Source organism: Eriocheir sinensis, chromosome 35, assembly GCF_024679095.1.
Source record: "Eriocheir sinensis breed Jianghai 21 chromosome 35, ASM2467909v1, whole genome shotgun sequence".
Classification (NCBI taxonomy): domain Eukaryota; kingdom Metazoa; phylum Arthropoda; class Malacostraca; order Decapoda; family Varunidae; genus Eriocheir; species Eriocheir sinensis.
In genome coordinates, this window is record NC_066543.1 from 14,889,857 (window position 1) to 14,915,349 (window position 25,493).

Sequence of the window (25,493 nt, forward strand, 5' to 3'; positions counted from 1 at the left end):
CCCGACTCCATTGCCAACCTCACTTTGCTTAACGTCAACAAAGACCATCACGCTGCCGCTCTCCATAATTATTGTGTCACCCACAATTACAACAATCACAGTCACACCGCCACGTTCCCGGCTAAATGCCCTCAAGGATTGACAAACTTTCCCATCCGGGGCCTCCTTTGGTCTTTTTTTCTCGTTTTTGTGTGGGAGAGACCAGCGGCCCCGCACCGACCGCTCCACAAACACGAGGAAAGTGGACCGTCACGGTGGCGGCACAGGTACAGCTTCCTCTCCCACCGAACCTGCCGCGGCCTCGCAATGCCTGCCGCGGCCTCGACTCGGCCTGGCAGCCCCTGCCGCTGATCAACGCTGCCCTGGTTCAGCTCGAAGTGACTTTTCCTAGTGTACCCACCACAGACGAGCGTCTCCTGAGTGAGGTCGGCACCCGGGCCAACGCGCCTTCCCTCCGCTGGGTCAAGGCAACTCACGTCTCCATCCCATTAGGTAATCGAGGCTTCCGCCCTTCGCCGTGCATTTCCCGTCACTGACACACTTCTTTCCGCTGCTGGCGTCACGGCGGCAACAACCACCTACGCACAAACACTATAATGACAGAACCAACAAACAATCGGCTTCCTCTTGCATTTGAGGAGACTTGTCATCGAGTCACTTGCTTAGAAAACAAGCGACTTGGGACTTTTTGTTAAGTTCTAAGAATTTCTTAGCAATACAGCTAATGAGAACCTCTGTTAGCACTGCCTAGTGAACAGAAATAACCTTACCTGCTTTGTAGGGCGACGTGTAGGGCGACGAATGGTAGCTGGTGGAGCCGCTGGTGTGGTGGTGGCTGTGGTGGTGCGTGTGGCGGCGCGTCCTGGTGGAGGCCTCAGTGTTCTTGATGAGGTTGTCAAAGATCATGATCCACTCATCCTCCTCAGACCACAACGAGTCGAGGTGGTTGATATACGAGTCCAGCTCCTCCTTGGTCTTGATGGGCGTCACGATGGTGGTGGAGGAGGTGGAGGTGGAAGTGGCCGCCGTGTGGCCCGAGTTGACGGTGGTGCTGGAGCTCATCGTGTCAGTGGACTTGAGGGACATGTCGGAGGTGATGGAAGTCGTGGATGTGTTGGACAAAGACCGGTCGAGCCTGGACGGTGGACGGTCTTGGCAACCCATGGACGCCAAGCTTAGTGTGGCCGAGTAGGAGCCCTCCTTGCCCGAGGCCTTGGGGCACTGAAGGCTGGGGACTTTGATCACAGGCGTTGGGCTGTGGGGCCCGGGGGACGGAGTGCCCACCTGACTTTCCGTAGCTCCATTGTCAGCGGACGAGCTGTGCCCACTGTCCAGCGAGCCGAGGGACTCCACGGAACACTGTGAGGTAAAGGAGCCGCCCAGCTCCATGGAGGTGGCGGGGCTGACGGGAGGGGGCGGCGACCCCTCGTACATGTCTGGCCCTGTGGGACTCACGGACGGCATCCTGCCTGGCACCCTGACTCTCGAGTCAACCTGGCACAGTAAGCGGACGGCGCCACCCACTCACATCACAACCAACAGTCACCAAGTGGACACCACCCGTGGGGCACAACCTTCTTCGCGGCCCCCACGAGTGTCAGCTCATCCTCACAGACCCACCGCCACGAAACAGTCACACGCAGCGCCCTGCACCACAAGACTGCTATAAGTTTGCAGCGGCTTCAATAAAGAGTTCCGCGGCAGTTTCAGCACAGAGGAACAGTAGTTCGCACTCTACAGAGGAAGATAACAACTCAGTCCTCGAAAGAGGAATTCATTTAAGGGCGGCTTTAAACGGCCCAGTTGAGGCGCGGCGTGACGCAGCGAGGCGGTGAGCAGCCCCACAAATACAGACACAGGGCAGCCCGTGTGCACACCCCGTCACGCCCCCCCCCCCCCCCCCTACACCCCGGCACCGGCACAACACTTCTCCCAACAACGAAGTCCTTTAATAAGACGAGACCCTTCCCTCCCTCAACACAAGGCGCCGACAGGTGAAAAGGCGGAGGAAGCACGCTGACGGGACCTCGACGCTCGCCTCGGTCTGCGGGGCGCCACGACCAGCCTCGGAGGGTTGGTGGGGCATACTGAGGAGGACCAACACACACACACACACACACACACACACACACACACACACACACACACACACACACACGTAACAGGTGTTCAAAGCGGCATGAACAAGTGTGATTAACAACCAGGTAAGTACAGGTTTGTTGGGGGAAAGGTAAAGATGGCGGTGGCAGTGATGGTGGAAGGCGATGGGAGTGGTAGCGGTAACAACGGCGGTGTTGATATTTCCCCCTCGAATGCTACTATTGTTGTTTTCATTGTTGGTGATGGATGTGATGATGATGATAAAGGTGATAACGATGATGATGGTAGTGGTAGAGCAAATGATGATGAAGATGATGAGGGTGGATGGTGGCGGCAGTAACAGGTATGATCGTTGAATGTGTAGTAGGAGGAGGAGGAAGTAACAGATGACTAAATGGCTGGTTGTTCTTATTGTTATTGTTGTTAGAGGTGGTGGTGGTGGTGAGGAGGAGAAGAGGCGCCGATAGCAGGCCACGAGGTGCTCCAGATAGCAGGTTATTAAGAGGCCGAGCTGTGTCCCTCACCCTCGCTGACAAGATAACGGTGAGAAGAGTACCGCTGCACGCGCACACACACACACACACACACACAGATCTATTTTCGTTCCCAGACACAAAAGGTATAAAAATTGCCATCCATATCAACCCAGAAGCCCAAACACAGCGAACACATTTTCTTTTTCATAATAATACACCCAAAACTTATGAAGAAAATACAGCCCCACGGAATCAACCCAAAATTAAATCGTATAAAACGCAGGATTTATTGCAGGAGGATAAACGCTAACCGATCTCGCCTCAGAACGTGATTCCTGCGCTCTACGAAACGGCACTTGCACCCAAAGAAGGAAAACCTGATAGTCTCGGGCGTGACTCTTGAAGTAGACGACGCCACGAATGACTGGGCGGTGGGTCGGGTGTGTGTGTGGGTGGTTGGAGGGGAGAGAAAAAAATAATGATATGAAATAATTATAAGATCTTGAATTGGAAACGGGACTCTCTCTCTCTCTCTCTCTCTCTCTCTCTCTCTCTCTCTCACGCACTCTCCCAGAGACGTACCGACAGAGAGAGAGAGAGAGAGAGAGAGAGAGAGAGAGAGAGAGAGAGAGAGAGAGAGAGAGAGAGAGAGAGAGAGAGATGAGGAGGGGGGGGGGAGGGGGTTATGTATGTACGTACGCACGCCAACATGTACGCAAGTGGCTTCGAAAGTGCGAGCCACCGGTGCGTGTGAAGCAAACGCACACACACACACACACACACACACACACACACACACACACACACACACACCGGCGAGATAACATCCGTATTAGAAAGTCCGGCTCACAATTATCACTATATAAAAACCACTCTCTCTCTCTCTCTCTCTCTCAAGTGAATAAAAACCTCCTTTGAAGTGGCGTGACGCGCGGTTCGTGTATAAAAAAAAATATATTATAAATCCTATGGAGAGAGAGAGAGAGAGAGAGAGAGAGAGAGAGAGAGAGAGAGAGAGAGAGAGAGAGAGAGAGAGAGAGAGAGAGAGAGAGAGAGAGAGATGGTAAATTCCCGGGAAACAACGAGGATGTGAGAAAGAGAACAGGAAAATAAACACACACAAAAAATATCAGGAAAAGACAGTAAGACCCAAAGTAATTTTAATAAAGTCGGCAAAAAAAAAATTAAAGGGAAAGAAAAGCGAGAAAAAAAGAAATAAAGAAAGATAAACATAAGGAATTGGGGTAAATCATGAGTAAAAAAATAAATAAAAAAAATAAAAACGCCGAAACAATTAAAAGGAAGGAAAACGCAGAAAACCACGAATCATAAAAGACAAACACATAGAAATACGTTAAATATTAAGAGAAGGGCCATGAGGGAAGGACCAGGGAGAGAATGGGAGTGGAAAGAGGGGCAGGAGGCAGGGGAGAGAAGGGAGAAAGTAGGGTGAAGGGGAAAAACGACAAAGTAGGGTGAAGGGGAAAAACGACAAAGTAGGGTGAAGGGGAAAAACGACAAAGTAGGGTGAAGGGGAAAAACGACAAAACAATTAAAAACGAAGCATAACAGAAAGCAATAATGGATAGAGAAAAAAATATCATACAAAAAATACGTTAAATAATGAACATTAGAGAACAAATTAACAAAAGCAGCCGCATATCAAGGCCACAACAATTAAAAACGAAGCAGAACAGAGAACAAAAATAGAGAGAAAATATCATACAAAAAATACGTTAAATAATGAGAATAAGAGACCAGGTTAACGAGAGAAGCAGAACACCAACGCCAAAATCAATTAAAAACGAAGGAGAACAGAAAGCAAAAATAGAGAAAATATCATACAAAAAATACGTTAAATAATGAGAATAAGAGACCAGGTTAACGAGAGAAGCTGAACACCAACGCCAATACCAATTAAAAACGAAGCAGAACAGAAAGCAAAAATAGAGAAAAAAAATCAATACAAAAAATACGTTAAATAATGAGAATAAGAGACCAGGTTAACGAGAGAAGCAGAACACCAACGCCAATATCGATTCAAAAAAGGACTAAAAATAAATAAATAAATAAATAAATAAAATGCAGGAAGCCAAAATTCTCATTAAGGAAAAGATAAACATAAAAAAATACGTTACATTAATGAGAATAAGAGACCAGGTTAACAAGAGCAGCAGAACACCAACGCCAAAAGCAATTAAAAAAGGCACTAAAAAAACGCAGGAAGCCAAAATTATCATAAAGAAAAAAATAAACATATAAAAATACGTTACATTAATGAGAATAAAAGACCAAATCATCGTCATCAGCAGCACAGTGGCGTTATAGGAAGGAGGAAATGTTGATGAAAAGGTCACAAGGAAAGCCGCCCAGCAGGTGAAGGGACGTGAGGTGAGTCAGCGGCGGGCGGTGGGTGGGCGCCCTTCCCACGGGTGTCACCGCCCCTCGTGCCCCGCGGGGTGGAGGAGGAGGAGGAGGAGGAGGAGGAGGAGGAGGAGGTTGGGTCTGACCAGGTGTGGGGCCAGAATAGTGCCTCCCTACCCGTTAGCAGGAGGAGGACGAGGAGGACGAGGAGGAGGTGATAGGGAGAAGAGATAGGAAGAAGAGGAGGAAGAAGAAAACGAGGAAGGAGAAGGAGGAGTAGTAGAAGAAGAGGAAGAACAAGAACACGACGAACAAGATGATGACAAAGACGCAAAAGAAGAAAAAATAAAAAGGAAAAGAAGTGGAGAGGGAGGCCGAGGAGGATTTGTGAGGGTTGAGCGGGTGGATTGACAAGGATTACGACTGGGGGAGGATGACAAGGAAGGGGAACGGTCTTGGACAGAGGGACAGAGCTTGTGGACAGGAAGATGGCAAGTGAGAAGAGAAGGGAAGAGAAGGAATGACAGAGCTATAGAAGTGAAATAAATAAAAAGAAGTGTCGTGAGGTGGGTGTGTTTGTAGGGGTAGGAAAAGATGGAGGGAAGGAGCAACAACTGAGATGGAAGACAAGAAAAGTTGAAATAGGAATAAGAGAAAAGAAAGAAAAGAGGAAGAATAATTGGGCTGGGAAGGATATAAAGAGAGAAAAATTGAGATAGGAATAGGAGAAAACAAAGAAAAGAGGACGAATAATTGGGCTGGGAAGGATATAAATAGAGAAAAATTGAGATAGGAATAAGCGAAAAAGAGAAAAAAACTAACTGGGATGAAAAGGATACAAGGAAAAAGAAATAGGGACAAAAGAAAAAAAGATAGAAAAAAAGACGAAGAATGAACTGAACGAGGAACAACCTTGCTTGGTGTAGACCAATAACAAACAAGAAAACAAAGAACAACACAAAATTTCAAAGTTACCCAAGAGCAAAACAAAAACAAACCAACAGAAATCATCCCCCAAACTAATAAGGATATCCACGTTAGTCTGTAAAATATGAATGAAAGAATGGCATTATCCAGGAGGGGTAACGCTGTGTCCCTCCCCTTCCTTCCCTCCCTGCCCTATAATATAACCTAGTTCACGAGGGGAGGGGAGGGGAGAGACAGGTTAGGTGAGAGGGGAAGGAGGCAGGTGAGTTTCAGGTGAGGTGAGGTGAGGTGATCGGAACGTTGAGTTAGATGGGCTGCGAGAAGTGATGAGAAGTGAACAGGGAAGGCGAGTGATGAGTTCTGTGAAGCGAATAGATAACAGAGTCGAGGAGGAGGAGGAGAATATGGAGGAATGGAGTGGTAGGGAAGGCGTGGAGGAGGTGGTGGAGGCGGAGGTGAAGGGATCGAGAAAATGGTGGAGTTCTCATGAAGGCAAGGCCGTGTGGGCAGACGAGTCAAACTGGAGGAGGAGGAGGAGGAGGAGGAGGAGGAGGAGGAGGAAGAGGAGGAGGAGGAGCAGACGTCACGTAGGCTAATGGTGACGCAAGAGGTCTTTCCCACCCTCCCACATACCCACACCTCATTACTATATCAATCTTTCATCATACTTGCAGACTTGCGAGGCGGAGCAGAAGGAGGAGGAGGAAAAAAAGAAGAACTGGAGGAGAGTAGAAAAAGAGTCAAGGGCATCAAGATAAGAATAAAGAAAGAAGCAGAACAAAACCAAGATAAAAAAAAACGAAGACGGAGATAAAGAACAGAAACGAGTGCACGAACTAATGAGACGAGAGAGACAAGAATGATAAAGGAACACCACCACCACCACCACCACCACAACATATAATCGAGAGCGTGGTGGTGGTGGTGGCGGAGGGCGTGAGTGTCTGCCATACGTGTACATTCAAGGCTCTCATGTGTGTTTTCAAATTACTCGCCTGACGGGACGCTCGCAAGGCCTGGCTGGACGTGTAAATTTATGCACAATTTCACGCTGTCCTTCTCCTCTGTTGCTCTCTTCATCCTTTTACTTCTCTTCCTCCTCCTCCTCCTCCGCGCTGTCCGCAACTCAACCTTGATTAACCTGACACCCCGGGGCCCACCTAGACGAGTGTGTGTGTGTGTGTGTGTGTGTGTGTGTGTGTGTGTGTGTGTGTGTGTGTGTAGAGCATTTCCTCCTGCTCCACTTAACCCTTTAGCCTTTAAGTCGTCGTCGCCTGTCTACCGCATGCCGCTTACTACTCTTGTTTTCATGGTCAGGCAATGGAAATAATAATAATAATAATAATAATAATAATAATAATAATAATAATAAAGTGAAAAATAACATTGGCACTAAGAAAAAGATCGTATAAAAGTAATTTCCTTTTTTCATTTGATGAATAATTTTATTCTGGTGGCATTAATGTGTGTACATCACTGAACATCGCTTGGACCACGAACATTACTTCACACACACACACACACAATCTCTCTCTCTCTCTCTCTCTCTCTCTCTCTCTCTCTCTGTGTGTGTGTGTGTGTGTGTGTGTGTGTGTGTGTGTGTGTGTGTGTGTGTGTGTGTGTGTGTGTTGTTGTCGGGCCTGGCGGTGGTGGCCGCCGTGGTCAGGGAGCCTCGCCTCCGCCACTCGTCAGGCGGGGTGGCTGTGCGTGGCTGGCACACACAAGAGACAACATCGGCGGCCGTGCACGAATGGTTTCACACACAAGGCTGGCCGTGAGTCTGAGGCAGCAACACCAGCAGCACTGATAATGAAGAGATAGGGCGACGCAAGGCAAAAAGACGGCAAAGCTCGCAGGAGAAAAGGTTCACCAGGCTAATGTTTCTGCCTCACAAGGTCACGTAACGAATGACTCACCGCAGTGAAGCAATGCCCTCCTTACTCCTCACTCTCCACGGCACCCTAAGACCCTGCCCCACCTCCCTCCCCAGGCCCCACAACGGGGCACCGTGCATGGCCAGGGGGCACCGGACACGCACGAGATGATGATGCCCCGAGGAAGTGCCGGCCGGTGAGCCTGCGGGGCACAGTCTAGTGCGGCCCCTGAGACTGATGGTGATGGTGATGCCCTCATGACGAGGCGCCAAGACTCAGCACAAAATGAACAACGGAGACGCAAGGGTTTGGGTGTTTACAGAAGCACCCGCGGCGAGGCTCACACTCACTCATGCAGCAGACAAGGCTCCACACACACACACACACACACACACACACACACACACACAGAAGAGGTCCTCCGTACACACAGCCAGGTCCTCCTCCGCTGACCTCCGCCCCGGGAACAATAGACAGCTCGGATTGATAGTCAGCCCTTGTGAGCCTCAGCCTTCTCAGTGGCTAATACGAGGGATGAGAAGGCACTTCCTGCAGGATACACGTGGCCAAGGGCTGAGGACTTCCCAGAGATGCTGCTGATGGTGACTTTCGGCGAGTCTCAACCATCACCACCACCCCAAACACCCACCATCACCACCATCATCCAACACGACCATCACCATCACCTTCTGGTACTTTCACCTGCTCTCATGACTTATAGTGATATTACGAAGTTGGCAGCCACTACCTTACTCGCTGTGTGTGTGTGTGTGTGTGTGTGTGTGTGTGTGTGTGTGTGTGTGTGTAAAGTGCTTGTGGTTGAAATATGATACTAATACCGTCAGATCAAGAGGAAGCACGTACTTACACACACACACACACACACACACACACACACACACACACACACACACACACACACGTACAGGTGTGGACCAAGTAAACACAAGCAGAAAGAGGTTTGGTTGCAGATGCAGCCTGGCGTACATACATTGGCTTGTTAAGTGGCTGCCCTCCTCTATGTGTGTGTGTGTGTATGTGTGTGTGTGTGTGTGTGTGTGTGTGTGTGTGTGTGTCACCGTCACGCCTCCTTCTTCGCCTCCGTCACCGTCACGCGCGTCACACAAAAAACACAAAATATCACCAGAACTTCTAGTCATTTACCAGCTGAGGGAAGATGAAATTTATTTGCCTTCCTTTCTTGAAGCAGCGACCAAACTTCTAGGACTGAATGGTGTTGGTGTTTGTGAATGTTGCAAACAGTGGTGGTGGTAGAGAATGAGTGGCACAGTGGTGGTGGTAATGGTGATGACGGGGAGCGTGAGGGCAAGAGGCAGCAGTGTGGGCATCACCACCACCCCTACGCTACCATAACAAACTATTTCCTTCCACCGCTGACCCGACGTCCTGCCGCCACCGCCACCACTACCACTCTCGCCACGCTTCCAGCCAGCCTCAGGGAGCAACCACGCTTTTGCTAACCCTCAGGCAAAGTTACGCAAAGCAAAGGATCTCGCCTTCAGGATGACGTGGCACGCCCTTAGGCCCTGAGAGCCTGGTGGGCCAGTGTGGCAAGGGTCGGGCGCCCTGGTGGTGGGTTTGGAGATAAGGTGGCCAAGACAGATCGGGTTCCCTGAAAAACATATTCGTTTTGTCGGCGGCTACGTTACTCCTGTAGGGCGAGAGGGGAGGTGGGGCGCACCGACGGCCGCTCTGCCTCCCCTTCACGCTGGGCAAGATGATACTGGCGTCACTCGAGCCCTGACAGTGAGAGGACCGGCTGGAGACTGCCACTGATTCCTCCCCGCGGTTTGAGAGTAACGCAGACCACAGTGAGCTTAATCATACATACATACACACACACACACACACACACACAAGGGTAAGCGAGGCACCAGACACTCCCCGCGTCACTACCGCCGCACCGCCCCACGCCCACCCCGCCCTCACCCGCTAACAAGCCAACGCCGCCCAGTCACTGCCCCGGTGTTTCCCCCAGTGCCGTGCCCGGGCTGGGGGGAACGGGCACCCACTTGACATTCTCTTCATCGGGCCGCAGCGGTATCGGCCGAGGTAGCGAGTCTTGTTCCCGTCACAAACCACCTGCTTGGGCGTCACCACCCCGCCGCTGCGTTCCTGTCACCACTCCCACAGCACTCAGCTCCTCGCGAACACAACACTTCACCTCGAGATCACAGACCGAGGCGGGCAAATGCTTCCCGCCATTGACACTCCGCGTCGGGAACTACGAAAACACACACCCTGTTTGACCGCGCGTTGGCCCGTCACTGGCTGCTGCGGGCCTGCGGCTGCCTCGCTGGCCCTCCGCTCCGCCTCCTCCCTCAACGCTGCCGCCACAACACACGCTCCCGGTGCCACCCCTCGCGAGCGAGCACACACACACACACACACACACACGGCGGCAAAACAACACATCATTCCCCAAACTCTTCACGTTTTTTCCACTTTTTTTTCCTTTCGTCCCTTTTAACCGTGCCTCTCCACCGCCTCCCCTTCCTTCCCTTCCGCTCCCTTCGGCCAGGCGCTCCCGCAACAACAGTTACTTGTATACGGACACACATTACGCTCACTCGCAGCGCGGACGAAAAACACTCCTGTAGCCTTCACACACACACACACACACACACACACACACACACACATTTTTTTAATCAAGATTCACGCTAGGCCTTCACAGTCACGTGCATAAAACAACACAGGAAAAGTTCAAGTAAACCCATTTCTCTTCCTCTCCAATAAGACTCACACGCCATTCTTTCCTTAGAGAAGAAGAGATCAAACTAATACCTACAGAGGAAGAAAAAAAGAAGGAAACCAAAGACATCTAAAAAATAATGTAAAACGGTAGACACTCCATAAAGTAAAACAGTGATGAAGTGGGAAACCTGCTGCTGTTGTGTGTACTGTTATTTACACTCGGTGGCTAATGACGGCGACGATAGCAATCTAAGTTTTGGTTGTGGTGGTGGTGGCGGCGGCGGCGGCGGGGGCGTATCTCCTGACCCTCCTGCAGGCCGCCGATATGCAAATCACACCCAGGTAAGCCGTGTTATTGATGCGCATCTGTCTCGCCCCACCCCGACCCTCTAGCACTGAACGGCGACCCTCATACCCACCCTCTACCCACCCCTTTCACCCATCCCACCCTCCCGCCCGTCACCAGCAGGCCACCCACAGCACCAAGACCACCACCATCTACGGGCCTCTAGCCACCCACCAGCCCATAACACACCATTACCATCATCTCCAGCTCTATACGCCTATCCCTCTCCACTTACAACCCTCCAGCCATGCCATCATTCCTATCTACAGCCCTATGCTCACCCATCCACTACGCAATGCCCACTCCATACCATTAGCCCGTAAGCATCTTTATCAACATCACCTCCACGCCTATCCCTATCCATTTTCCACCACCTCTAGCCATGCCATCATCCCTCTCTATATCATGCTTACCCACCCACTACGCAATGCTCCCACTGCACCACCCACCCGTCCACACCACATACACCATCAACAAGTAACCCAGACCAGCCACTGAAGATAAGGGGAACATGCATGGTGGTCGCCTCGCCTTCTTTGTGCAGTACCAAGGTAGTACTCATTAACCTGCACCACCTGGGCCGATAACACCTGGAAGCGATCACTCCTATAACAGCCTTGCATCGATACTCAGGTGTGTGTTGATGTGGCTCTCACCTGACCTCGTCCACTACTTCACACACACACACACACACACACACACACACACACACACACACACACGCCGGGAAACACGAGACTGGCGTAACACACGAGGAGTCTCACGCGACCTAAAGATTCCACCACGACAGAGATTAGGTAACACACACACACACACACACACACACACACACACACACACACACACACAGCATACATGTTCCTTATCCGCACATATACACACATTACCATCCGCCCCCCTCTCCCCCCAGGTCCTTCTCCTCCCCTTCTTCTAACACCCGAGGGGCCTAACCGCGTCCCAGCCCTTCTTCCTTCCCTTCCTTCCTCTCTCCTTTCATTCCTCAGTGACAGGGAAGGGGGGGGGGGTCAAGGGGGATGTGAGGAAAGATAAATAAATTCTTCCTTTCCCTCATTACTCCCTCCCTCCCTCTCTCCGCGACATGGGGAGTGAAGGAGGGAGAGAAAATATAAACAAGTTCTTCCTTTCCTCCATTACTCCCCCCTTCCGTTCGTTCGTGACAGGAGGGCGGGTAGGGAAGGAGTGGCTGGCGGAGGGAGGAGGGAAAAAATAAATAAACAAACCCAGCAGGTGCAGCCACGATGGAAGACGAACCCAAACACACACACACACACACACACACACACACACACACACACACACACAGATAACAAACCGCACCACCGTCTTCCTAATCATCCCGTCGAGATAAATCACTGCATCACTGTCTTTCGCTTTACCCTGATTGTCGCACCTGCTCACCTCACCTGCCCAGCCGCCGTCACCTGTTATGACCATTTAAAGACCCTCGAGGGTGGGGTGGGGGGTTAAAAGTCGCTCCTCTGCCGCTTCACTTATCATACATCCATTTAAAAATACACGACTGGTTGGTTAAAAGAAAAGGAAGAGAGGGAAGTCAGGGGAGTTGAGACTGTGTATACTTACTTACTCTTGCCCTTACTCTTGCCCTTCCTCTTGCCCAGTTTTTGCCCCCTCCCTATCGCAAGCCAAGCACGTACCTGTAAAAAGAAAAAATAATGAGGTTACTTAAGGGAAAAAGTGAAGACATTTTACGGAGGGGGAAAAGTGTATTGGGTAGGAAGATGTGTGTGTGTGTGTGTGTGTGTGTGTGTGTGTGTGTGTGTGTGTGTGTGTGTGTGTGTGTGTGTAAAGGAAATGGAAGTAGCGACAAGCAATCCACCAAAGAGAGGAATACTGGGAATCGATAACTGAAATCAATAATTCTCTCTCTCTCTCTCTCTCTCTCTCTCTCTCTCTCTGATACAAAAAACAATAATACGTTCTATAATCATTACCTCCACACACTATATTCCCCTCGTCAATACAAGAACAACAACTAAAGAAAAAAAAACACTCCACGCCTCTCCTTTCAACACAAGAGGGAAGAAACACAAGCATCAACGCAGCAGAACCAACCCTCACTTCCTCGTCGGCCCGTAACACCTGCCAGCCCTCTCTCTCCTCCCAGCCTCCAATCTGTGCCTCTCCAGCCGGGCCTTATCTGCCGCACTGAAGCACTGATAGGCTGCCTGGCAAATGGGTTGGGGCGGGAGGACAAGCGGGAGGGTAAGAAGGTTGCGGGGGTCGCCTCTTAATGGTTGCCAAGGTTAGGAAACAGCGTCATCATCATCATCATCAGCAGCAGCGGCAGCAGCAATCGATATAAGAGGGAGAACATCCGCAGCGTGTGTCCACCTGGCCGAGGAGAAGCGTGTCCCCCTCACCTCCTTCCCTTCCGCGTGCTGCTGCTGTTCCCTCCACACTTCCTTCCCTCACAGTATGATGAGAACAATGCCATTACACACATGCCCGCCCCGCCCCGCCCCGCCCTGCTGAAACGATCTATCCCGTGTGTGTGTGTGTGTGTGTGTGTGTGTGTGTGTGTGTGTGTGTGTGTGTGAACATAACTCCGTATTATCTTGTCAGGTATTCATGCAAGATTTCTCTCTCTCCTTTCTTCTCTTCTCTTCTCTTCTCTTCTCTCTCTCTCTCTCTCACTGGCCAGCCGGAACGCCAGCAGTACCTACACAGCTGCCTCGAGGCTTTGTGGCCAGCTTTGAAGTGGAGCGGCCTGGCTTGTGGTTAGCACGCTTTCGATCACCGCGCGCACACAGGCTACGGTGTGGAAACTTACTGCCGCAAAGCCGTGACGAAGTGACAAACGGGCGGGCGGACGAGGAAGTGAACGCAAGACCATCTACCTCCGAGTCCAGCGCAGCGCCCGTTGCTAGGCAGAGGTACTGTGACGCCGCCTCGCTCGCCGGAAACATAATACAAAAACGGTGACGGGGGATTATGCGGAGTGTGATTACTAAAAGGAAAAACTAGTCAGGCTGCGGTGGTGTTAGGGGGGAGGGGGAGCGGTATTTCTTGGGCGTCCTCCTTGGCGGGGCGTCGGGCACCCCACCTGCCGCCCAGCCCGAGGCACGCGAGGCTGGCGGGGGGCGAGGCTCGGCGCGGGTCACAACACGGGCCTCTCCACGCTTTACGATGAACAATTTTATTATTTACGAGACGAGTAAATATTTAAAGCCGAGTCTGATTTTCTCTCGAGTGTACAAACACACAAACATTAGCCAAACAAAAAGTTTAAGCGTTGAGATTTATATTTATATCTTGTCTAAACACAGAAACATTAAGTGCAAATAAAAAGGTGCGTTCAGTTTACGATCTGCCACGCACTCACGAGTTGTCTAAACACACAAAGATGAAGTGCGAATCAAAAAGGTGTGAAGAGGGATGTTTGCCCGGAGCCGCGGCGTGGCGGGGGAACCTTCCGGACGGGCGAGGCATGGCACAATACGGGGAGGGAGGGTGGGGTGGGGGGACGTCGTGTAACTCATCATACGGAGAGAAGGAAGCCTGGGCCCATATCCTCAAACATTTCAGGACTCACACACCCACAAGGCTTTCGTAGAGGTTGAGGTTATTTCCAAGGGTAGTTTTATAAGTCTATTGATAGTTTGACAAGACTTCTACGCCATGAATGTAAAAAAATCGACTAATCTCTTTTGTGGCCTTTGGAAGTATTTAATGTGACGGCCGAAAGCGGCCAAGAGTACAGCAGCTGGAGACGTCGGAGGGAAGGACCTGAGGATTCACTTCAGCTTCCTCGATCGTCACAGCCACTCACGTCCTCGACACACCTGAGAAACCAACTCCACACCTGTACTCTACACCCCCTACACCTGTACCTTCAACCTCCCTACACCTGCACCCTCCTCCTTCGAGTCCTAACCTCCCAAAATTTCAACTTCCTCGATCGTAACAGCCATTCACGTCCTCGACACACCTGAGAAACCAACGCCACACCTGTACTCTACACCCCCTACACCTGCACCTTCAACCTCCATACACCTGCACCCTCCGTCTTCGCCTCCTAACCTCCCAAAACTTGTTCCTCTGGCCGCCCCTCGCTCTTCCATCTCGCCCCAGGCCGTGCGTCACTCACCACGTCCCGAATGTCATCCACATTGGCCTCCCGCCCTGCCTGTTTATCCCTAAGCCATTCTTCGGTCATTCTTCCCCCCTTTCCCGAGTCATTCATCCACCGGCGTCTACAAGTCAGCGTATATAAGAGTGAAAGGGAGCGTGACAGGCCCAGGAAGACCTCCCGCTGGACCACTGACTGACGGTGGGGGACAACATGATGAAGGAAGGAGGGAGAGAAGGAAGGAGGCAGTAGGGAGAGCAGAAGACCCACCTACTGTTAAGACGAAGAGGGAAGGAAGGAAGGGAGGAATGTTGAAGCGACTCTTGATGATGGGAGATGAGGAAGGGAGAGATAGGAGGGGAGGAGGGGGAAAAGGGTGAATTGAATTAGTGGCAATCAGTGGTCGTAGCTTAACCGCATCTTGCTGCCAAACACACATGCCCTAACAGGAGCTAAGCCAGAGCGACACTAAACACATTGACTAGCGATAAATCCTCTTTCCCTCCGCCCCTTCGACAGCACATCATCATCAACATTGCCAAGTCCGATAAGCCCTTGCAACCTCCCCTCCCACTCCATTCACCCTCTCCACCGCCCCCGCCCCCTGTGATTGGTAGACGCCTGGCGGGAAGTGCACATGATTGGTGGCGGCCAGGGGAAGGGATTGCAGCCTATCCATCAAGTCAATCAGGGAACACTGTTAACGGTGAGGAAATTTTGCAGTCCTTCCTGATTGCCTATACAGCCCTTGCATTCCTTCCTCTTTCAGGCTAGCATGGCATTGGTACCCCTTCCCCTTGCCCCGTAGTATTAGGAGTAGTGGTAGTAGTGGTAGTGGTAGTAGTAGTAGTAGTAGTAGTAGTAGTAGTAGTAGTAGAAGTAGAAGTAATAACAGTAAAATATGAAGATAGATAAAAAGTAGTAAACGAAGAACATGAACAAGAAGAACAAGAAGACGAAGAAAAGAAAGAAAAAAGAAGACAAAGAAGAAAAAGACGAAGAAATCAACAGCACCCACAAATAAAAAGAGAGCAACTTGAAGGACAGACAGCAACAGCAAAAAACAAACAACAGCATGACGGGAGCTGCCACGCTTGAGTGAGTCCGGAAGGCGCGTGGCTGTAGCGGCGGCGGCAGGAGACGGGAAGAGACGCTGGGGGAGGGAAGGAGGGAAGGATGCGGAAGCCAACTTGAGGAAGGGGACTCTGAATGAAGGGAAGGAGGCAGGGCAAACCGAGGGAGGGGAAGGGACTGAAAAGGAGAAAAGGAGAGAAATGAGAACGCAGAAGGAGGAAAGAGAACTAATGGAAGGAAGGAAACTGGAAGGGAGAACGGAGGGAAGGAGACGGACTAGGCGAGGATGGGAGAAAAGAACGCAGAAGGTGAAGGGAGAGAAGGATGCTGAAGGAGGGAAGAAGACAAAACAGGAAGGAAGAACGGAGGAAAGGAGGCTGGCTAACTAAGGATGTACGGAAAAAAGGATGACAAAGGAGGGAAGGATATAAGTTGGAAAAATGTGGGAGGGAAGGAGGCAAACTTAAGGAAAACGAAGACAGAATGAAGACGAAGGGGAGAAAAAAGTGGAAAAAAAGATGTGGGGAGGCGTAGGAGGAGGAGGAGAAGGGTGAGGCGTATATCAGCCGTGAAAGAGAGGCATGGTAGAAGCAGGCTCAACAACGGCTACAGGCTACAGGCTCGGGGACACGGGAGCAGGGGACTGGCAACGCAGGTGATCCATGATGAGGCCCGCGACAGGTTAAACGACTTCCCTTTACAACGCGGCAATAAAACGCAGCGATAGGGAGGCGGCAGCGGCAGGGGGCGACGGCTTCTGGTACTACACGAGGGGCGGGAGGGATAAGGAGGGGGGAAGGACGGGCGGCTGAGGCAGTACTTTATCGGGGCGAGACGTGGGCCAGACAGCAGGAATGAGAGTAGAGGAGAGGAGGATAAGAAGGGAAGAGAGGGCAGAGGGGCTGAGGGAGGGTAAAGTAGAGAGAAGTTAAACAGGGAGAGGGGAGGATGGGAAGGGAGGAGAGGGGAGAGGGAAGAGAGAAGGCGGGAGAAGGGAGAATGGGATATGAAGGGAGAACAGGGTAGAGGGGATGAAGGTAAAGAGAAGAGAAGTTAAGGGAGGGAAAAAATGGAGGGATGGGGAGTGTTGCTGGGTGAGAGAGAGAGAGAGAGAGAGAGAGAGAGAGAGAGAGAGAGAGAGAGAGAGAGAGAGAGAGAGAGAGAGAGAGAGAGAGAGAGAGAGAGAGAGAGATGAGGGAAGATGAGAGAGAGAGGAGAGAGAGAGAGAGAGAGAGAGAGAGAGAGAGAGAGAGAGAGAGAGAGAGAGAGAGAGAGAGAGAGAGAGAGAGAGAGAGAGAGAGAGAGAGAGAGAGAGAGAGAGAGAGAGAGAGAGAGAGAGAGAGAGAGAGAGAGAGAGAGAGAGAGAGAGAGAGAGAGAGAGAGAGAGAGAGAGAGAGAGAGGAAGAAAATTAGTTGTGGTGTAAAGGGAGGAACAAAGTGAGGCATGTAAACAAGGAAGAAAAGAAGGGGAAAAAGAATAGGAAAACAAGACAAATTAGCGAAAAACAGATGGTGTTGATAAAGGGAGAAAGAAGAGGAATGTGCGTCTGTCAGAGAGAACGCGGAAGCAAGAATATGAAGCTGGAACGAAACACACACACACACACACACACACACACACACACACACACACACACACACACACAGGAAGTGGGATCAAAAATGCGGAAGAAAAACACATAAATAAAAAGGAAACCGATGGGAGGAAATAAGAGAGAGCAGGTGGAGAGGAAGATGAAAAAGAGGAGAGAAAGGGAGAAAAGTTGAGAAGAAAAGAGAGGAAGGAGAGAGAAAAGGGGAGAAAAGAGGAAGAGGAGGGGACAGAAAGGAAGAAGAAAAGGAGAAAAGGAGAAAAGGAAAGAGGGAGGAAGAGGAGGGGACAGAGAGGGAGAAGAGAAGACTGAGGAGGGAAAGGAAGAAAAGGAGAGAAGGAAAAGAGGTAAGAGGAGGAGAAGGCAGAAAGAGAGGAGAAGAAAAGACTGAGAAGGGAGAAGGAAAGAGGTAAGAAGAGGAGGAAGAAGAGAGAGAAGGAAAGACTGAAGGGAGAGGGAGAAGAGGGGAGAAGGAAAGAGGCGGAAAAGGAGAGGCAGAAAAAGAGTACAGGAGCTAAAAGTGAAAAGGGAACAGAGAGGAAGAGGAAGCTGGACATGACAGGAAGAAGAGTAGAGAGGGGAAAAAGAAATGAGAGAGGAGGAGGAGAAGGATACATCAGAAGGGAAGAGAGGGCGAGGGAGAGGGAGTGCAAAGGAGAACAGTGCAGCCATAAGTCAGGGTTACACAATGACGCGGCGGGACACACGATAACCGACTTATATATGGTTATGGTGGACTTTGCATTCACAGGAAAATTTAGCTTAATCGTTAAATGGAGGGGCGGAGAGAACGTAGGAAAGGGGCGGAGGGTATGGGAGGGAGAGAGAGGGAGAAGAGGTGGATAAGAACGAAGGGTAAGAAGGAGAGATGGAAGAGAGATTAAAAGGGGAGAAGAACCTGAGGGGAGAGGAGAGAAGGATGGGAATGAGATGGTATAATTTATGAGATAGGAGGAGGAGGAGGAGGAGGAGGAGGAAGATTAAAGAAGGACCATCACGCCATCAAACCCGCAGGTCACTAGTTAAAAGGACAAGAGAGAGAGAGAGAGAGAGAGAGAGAGAGAGAGAGAGAGAGAGAGAGAGAGAGCAGGATGTCTCCCACGCTGCCCTTTCCTCGCACAGCATATTAAGAGAAATCAAACACGGCCAACATACAAACACACCGCTCTCTCTCTCTCTCTCTCTCTCTCTCTCACACACACACACACACACACACACACACACACACACACACACACACACACACACACAAATGTCAAGCCAGTAGCGAAAGGCAAACGAGATTGAAGAGATAAAAGAGGAAGAGGATAAAGAAGAAGAAGAGGAGGAAAACAAGGAAGGGGAATACAAGGAAGTGGATAAAATTAGAACAAACAACATGAGTAAGAGAGGATGAGTCAGCCAATGAAGAAAAAATTATGATAATGAAGGAAGAGAAAAACAGTAAGTACACAAAAATATAAATAGAGGAGGAGGAGGAGGAGGAGGAGGAGGAGGAGGTGCAGCTGGGTAAGGGTAAGGGTGACGTTTAAAGGGATCAAGTGACGTAGACATCTGGTGGTGGCGATGGTGGTGGTAGAGCGGAGGAGGGGGAAGGGGAGGTGTGGGGAGAGAAAGGGTGAGATGTATCGAAGAGAGGGAGAGAAGGGGGGAGGGTGGATGCGTCAGCTGACATCCCCTGGACTACACTATACTACCTCCTCCTCCTCCTCCTCCTCCTCTTCCTCCTCCTTCCCCTCCATCGAACATAATCCAGCGAGACTAATTCGCGGACCAACGCCATGGGGTCGGTAGCCAGGTGTGTGTGTGCGTGTGTGTGTGTGTGTGTGTGTGTGTGTTTCAATATAAGGGAGAGTATTTACTAGGGATCACACTGGAGAGAGAGAGAGAGAGAGAGAGAGAGAGAGAGAGAGAGAGAGAGAGAGAGAGAGAGAGAGAGAGAGAGAGAGAGAGAGAGAGAATGGTTAATGCGTTATAAATTCTTAGGTTGACCACACCGTCCCCATTGCCAACATTAATAACACCACCACCACCACCACCACCACCACCATCAACACCACCACCACCACCACCACCACACCCGTAACGACACGGCTACTGCTCGCTTCCTTCCTTCTTCCTCCTCTCAAGCGCAACACAAGTACAGGCAAGCTACAAAATAATGAGCTTGATGGGTTTTTTTTTTTTCTCCTTTTGAAGATACGTAACACAATAAACACTAACAACAAAAGCTGAAAAAGATCGTCCCGTGAGATTAAGTTGGCAGCCCTCCAGCAAAACGCCTGCAGGAGGAGGAGGAGGAGGAGGAGGAGGACAAAGAAGAAGAAAAGAAAACAAAACAGCAACAATAACAAGAAAAAGAGCAAAAACAAGAAGAGGAGGAGGAGGAGGACAAAGAAGAAGAAGAAGAAGAAAAAAGAACAACACAGCAACAAGAACAAGAGCAAGAACAAGAAGAGGAGGAGGAACAGGAGGAGAAGGATGAAGCGGCCGAGGAAGCAATGTAATATGCATCGTCCAAAAGAAAGAGGAGCCAACCCCCGGCAAACACGAGGCGCTGTTTTAATCAGGACAGCAAACCCTTCACGACATGACCGTTTACCCGCCTTGCTCTGTCCCTTGCTGCCTCCCACGGGACGGAGGGGAGAGAAGCTGCACTGTCCGTTCCCTTTTCTTCGTCTACCTGTCAACGTAACTGAGGAGGAGGAGAAGGAGGAGGAGGAAGAGGAGGAGGAGGACTAAGGTAAAGAGAGGGCGAGGCGTGGCGCTGGCGAGGGTGATGCTCAGTCCGGTGCCTCCAGGGTCTGAGGGGAAGCGTTATTACCTTACATTCTTTGCCTTCCTTCCGTCCCCTCTTCCTCCTCCTCCTGATCCAGCCCGGGGTGAGGGAGGGGAGTGCACAGGGGTGATGGGGTGCGGTGGGCGTGGCGCAGAGGGGAGGGCGAGGGAGATTCAGGGTCTACACGTTGGGTCAAGGCGGGGTCGCTATTACCTCACTTTCCTTGCCTTCCCTTTCGCTCCTGGCCAGTATATAGTTGAGGGCACAGGGGCAATGGAGGGGACGCCGAGGGTGTGGCGCGAGGGTGTTGCTGGGGTCTCGTGTCTCAGGTAGGAAAGGTGTGTGAGGACGCTATTATCTGACCTTCCTTGCTTCTTCCCGGCGCCTGAACACAGCTGCGGTGGCATGTTCACGGAGGGAGCCAGAGAGGCAGCTCTACAGATGACACAACAATTTCTTAAGTCTGAGTCCTCGCGGCTACTAATGCCGCTACAACGTGTTACTGCCTCAACTTTTTACAACAAAGTTTTCTGCCAAGGATGCCATGGCTCCAACACCAGCAATTAATATGCCCACTGTGGGAGGGGCGCTGACCATGCTTGCGGCTCCTCACACTTACAAACAACCCTTGAAAAATCTAAATATAATGTAGGTGTGTGTATGCGTGTGTGTGTGTGTGTGTGTGTGTGTGTGTGTGTGTGTGTGTGTGTGTGTGTGTGTGTCTGCAGGTGAGCCAGACGGGAAGCCTCATGTTGTCTGCGCCAGGTGGTCCAGGTAAGGTCCCAGGTGTCCCCTGAGCGTCAGGGCGGCGCCAGGCCGGCCGTAGCCCAGCCACGCCATGCAACATTAACTGCACCGCCAATATTGATCCCGCGCCGCCCCCGCCACCGCCCCGTCCCGCCCCGCCGCCGATCAAAAGTTCCCCTCCAGGCTACCGCTGTCTGCTTCTTGACTCGCCCCTCTCAATAGTGCCCTGATGACAAACAGTAATCTCAATGCAGGTGGCCCACTTCTCAATCACTAGCTTCCCACACTCTCTCAGACCAGGAACCCCTTCTCCAGGTGAGGTGCTGCCCTCCCCCTACACACCCCGCCAGCCAGGTGACGTCCCGCGCTGGAGCAAGTGCCGGTGCCTCGCGGAGTGACGCAAGGCGGGGCGGGGCGGCGGCGTGTTGGGGTAGAGTCACGCTCCTCACTACATCGGCACCATCGACCCTCATCCCCCCCAATCACGCCCCCCTTCCTACTCCCTGCCCCGCCTCACTACCAATCACGCACCCCCCCTTGCACCTTGTCCCGTTCCTCTATCAACACGCCGCAGCAACCCCAACACTGCATCGCCCCATTGTACTATCACGAAACACACACAGACACACACATATATATATATATATATATATATATATATATATCTATATATATAGATATATATATATATATATATATATATATATGAAAACACACACACACACACACACACACACACACACACACACACCATTTATTGTCCGGACACATACCACATCATTCTCTGACACATGAAAAACTCTAAACACGTGTCACGACAGACGCAATGGACATCTGCGCCTCCAGGAAAGCAAATTTCACAAACAACTTCCGCGTATCATTCCTACCCGAGACACTCGGCGGAACAAAGGTGGAGCCAAGCACAGGACTGGTCCGCGTGGGCTCACCAAAACAGTACTATGCAACGGCGGGGAGGAGAGAGTAGCTTACGCAAACCTATGATCGGGGCCGGCAAACAGGACCTCTCTACTGTACATACCCACTTTCGTTCCTCTGTATCGGTGCGGCAACTTCATGCTACTGCGGTGGGTGCGTGTGGGGGCGAGGGGCGGAGGAAGAGAAAGGGTGGAATACATATTTACTCTAAAACTAATCAACGTGATGTGTGACTACGGGATTGGTGAATTGACTCGCTTAGCCCGGTGGATTATAAAACACTAAAATTACAACTTCCTCAGCTACGAATCTATCAGTCCTGAAAGCGAATGGACCGGATAATGTGCAGCGTTCTCTTGTTTTCTTTTTCCCATCCTTAAAATTCCGTCGGCCAGGTGCGCCACGCCTTGCACCTGTGACTTGTGGGGCACCGCCAAGGCCGCCACGTCCAAGTGCATGTTCTAGAGGGCCAATGTCTGCGGTTAGTGAAGGCCACGGAGGGGAATGATAGCCAATGATAGCTCAAGGTCCTCATTTGTACTAGTCACCTTTTTTATTGACGGTGGGGAGAATGAGTCTAGCTTAAGGGGCTATCACACTGGGCAAATTTTCCTTGGATCTTCAGTCAAACCACGATTTCCGCTGGCGTGGTTCTCATATTTCCGTGGTTTTCTGACGTGTCCACGATCTTCCAAAGCTACGGTAGATTTCACCGAAGGACGACGGTATTACTAAACCATAATCAGCAGCAGCAATACCAAGAAACAAATGAGAACCAGGCTAGCGGAAATCGTGGTTTGACAGAAGAACCACGGAAAAATTTGCCCAGTGTAATAGCCCCTTAAGAGGAGCCTACACATGGAGGCATACACTTGGAGGCACACACAAGATGAGGCTCTGCTTGAGTTGGCCCAGCGTGAGGAATGGTCTCCGTGAAGCAGTGCAGGGCGAGGAAGTGTGTGTCAGGGCTTGAGTTGCGTTGCTCGTAAATGCTTCCAAAACTTCCACCCACATCCATTTCCTTACCTCACTCGCTGCTGGCACCCATTCCGGCGAACCTTGACACACACACACACACACACACACACACACACACACGATAGGTAGGTAGTTAATTAGATGGATAGATAGATAACGTAGATAAATAGACAAACACATGAGATAGGCATAGATAAATTCAGACACATACCGTGGATAGATAGATAGAGGTACAGATAGATAGACTGAGAGCAGAGAAGGGAGGAAAGAGTAGAGAAAGCAGGATCAGTTCTCTAGTGCCTGCCTCTCCTCGCCTGCGTAGCCATTCATTGCAGTGACCACCCGCAGCACACCCTCGCCCCGCCTCACACCAGCGCCAAAGGTCCCCCCTCCCTACCTCACCTTGGTCCCTGCCTCTCCAGCCTCCCTCCGTTCTCTTCCTTACCCTGGCTCGCCCAATCTCCCCTCGCCTTTCACTAACTCAGTGCTGCATGTTCCCCTCGGGCCTGAACACACACACACACACACACACACACACACACACACACACACACATACGAATGAAGGATTGGGTGTTGAGATGCACAAGTTACCAGGGGCGCGGTGGGGGTTGGGGGGTTAGGGGGCTGGAGGGCAAACAGGTGGTGATGAGTGGCAGCTTCCAGGTAAATACGAGGAGAAAAGCGCCCCCCCAGACAGACAGGTAAGAAGATGTACACCTGGTGGGGCTTGCTGCTGCGTGTCTTCCCTCTTCTCCCTCCTCTCCGTCCATGAAAACAGTAACGGTGGTGACGATGGTGGTTGATTCCTCCTCCTCCTCCTCCTTCCCTCAATTCTCTCTTGCCTTCTCTCTTTGATTCCACTTCGTCTTTATCCTCTTTCTCAGTTTGTTTTCCATCTCCATTTTCTCGTCCATCTCCTGCCCCTCCTCCTCCTCCGCCGTTCTGTAATCCCTTCCCCTCAGACTCCTTCCTAATGGCGTGGATACCTAAAGCCCGCTACCGTACGTCCCCTTTAAAAGAGAATAACTTTGCCCTGCGTGCTCGCCCTCCCTACTTCTACTACTACTACTACTACTACTACTACTACTACTACTACTACTACATGGTCATTCTCATGTCCAATACCGACACCACCAACGACGCCATTCCAGGTACCGTTCTTTCCCTTCCACATCATTCCGTCTCTTCACGCACACACACACACACACCATTCCACACCGTACACGAGGCCATCACACCCACACCATAGAACCCAGACGCGTAATGCTCCTCACGGTACACAATTTGGCTCCCCTACTGATGCTGGGAGGGAAAGGGAGGGAAGGGAGGAAAGTTTGGTCCCTCTGATGATGTTTGCGAGGAAAGGGAGAAAGGAACGGGACGGGGAGATAGCTTTCGATAGATTGAGAGACAGATGGGTAGAGAAAGGCTGTGGATGAGGGTTAAGGAGAGTGACAAGCCGTAGTAAAGAGGGAGGGATGAAGAAGAGAGAGAGGGCTGTTCACGGTGCCTTCCTTCCTTTCCTTGCTCTCCCACCAGCACATCACAGAACGCTTGAGGACACAGCCTGGGTGAGGACAACGCCGGCACACCACACACGCTGGCGGGCTGGCTGGATGCTGGCTAAGTGACTGACTGACTGGCTGAGTGGCTGGCTGGATGACTAACTGAATGCTGAAATGACTGGTTTAGCGGTTAGTTTACTGAATGACGGGATGCATGTTTGATTAGATAGTATACTAATTTACGGACTAGATGGCTGGCTGACTAAATGAGTTTAATAGACTGAGTGGTTATTTGATTTAGTGACGCCTACTGACTCAAATGCTACCTGAATGAATGATTAATTGATGGGCTGGCCGGTGGGTTGGCTGAGTGACTGTCTGCTTGAATGTTAAATGCCTTGGCTGGCTGAATTCCGAGTGACTGATTCGTCGAGTGAGTACAGATTGTCCCCGAGTTACGACATATCCAACTTACGACCATCCGTACCTACGACCGCGACCTCTCAAAACTTTCCTGAGTGGTGGATGAGGAGTGTAATTGCTGTTGATGTTTGGAGGGTCACGTTTGGCTGAGTGGCTGGTTGAGTGACTTATGGGGTTGTTTTTGATGGTGTGACAGACTGATTGATTTGCTGAATGACACGCTAGGGTATTACGTGGCTGGGTGGCTGGTAAACAAAGGGTTGAGTGCACTTGGGCGAGGCAAACATTGACAGTGTGACCGATAAAATGGCTGAGTGGCTGACAAACACGCTGGTGATAACAGTGACTGACAGTATAGACGAGTAGCTGATATGGTGACTGCAAGAATTGAGAACTGGCTGAGTTGCTGAGTGGCTGGAGGAGAGTTGCTGGGTGGCTGGAGGAGAGTTGCTGAGTGGCTGGAGGAGAGTTGCTGAGTGGCTGGAGGAGAGTTGCTGAGTGGCTGACTAGCGCCTTGTCGTCCGCCTTTCCCCCGCCGCCC

At 51.0% G+C, this 25,493-nt stretch overlaps 2 protein-coding genes across 12 annotated transcripts in view; both read right to left on the reverse strand.

Moving 5' to 3' along the window:
* The window catches only part of LOC127007463 (CLIP-associating protein 2-like), a 114,661-nt gene extending 104,454 nt beyond the window's left edge, over nucleotides 1-10,207 (reverse strand). For 3 of the 11 annotated variants that reach the window (XM_050878518.1, XM_050878521.1, XM_050878519.1), the window contains exons 1-2: nucleotides 9,927-10,197; nucleotides 771-1,734 (exon numbers count right to left, since the gene is read on the reverse strand). In XM_050878518.1, coding sequence (XP_050734475.1) covers nucleotides 771-1,464 — 694 coding nt within the window. In that variant the 5' untranslated portion in view covers nucleotides 1,465-1,734; nucleotides 9,927-10,197. Of the gene's footprint in view, nucleotides 1-770; nucleotides 1,735-9,926 lie in introns of all 11 variants that reach the window. The other 8 variants (XM_050878514.1, XM_050878515.1, XM_050878513.1 and 5 more) reach the window with 7 other exon arrangements.
* Nucleotides 10,208-12,404: 2,197 nt separating this feature from the next.
* Nucleotides 12,405-25,493, reverse strand: part of LOC127007465 (CLIP-associating protein 1-A-like) — an 82,029-nt gene continuing 68,940 nt past the window's right edge. The window contains exon 5 of the mRNA XM_050878522.1: nucleotides 12,405-12,481. Within this exon, the coding sequence (XP_050734479.1) occupies nucleotides 12,420-12,481 (62 nt within the window). The 3' untranslated portion in view covers nucleotides 12,405-12,419. The remainder of the gene's footprint in view (nucleotides 12,482-25,493) is intronic.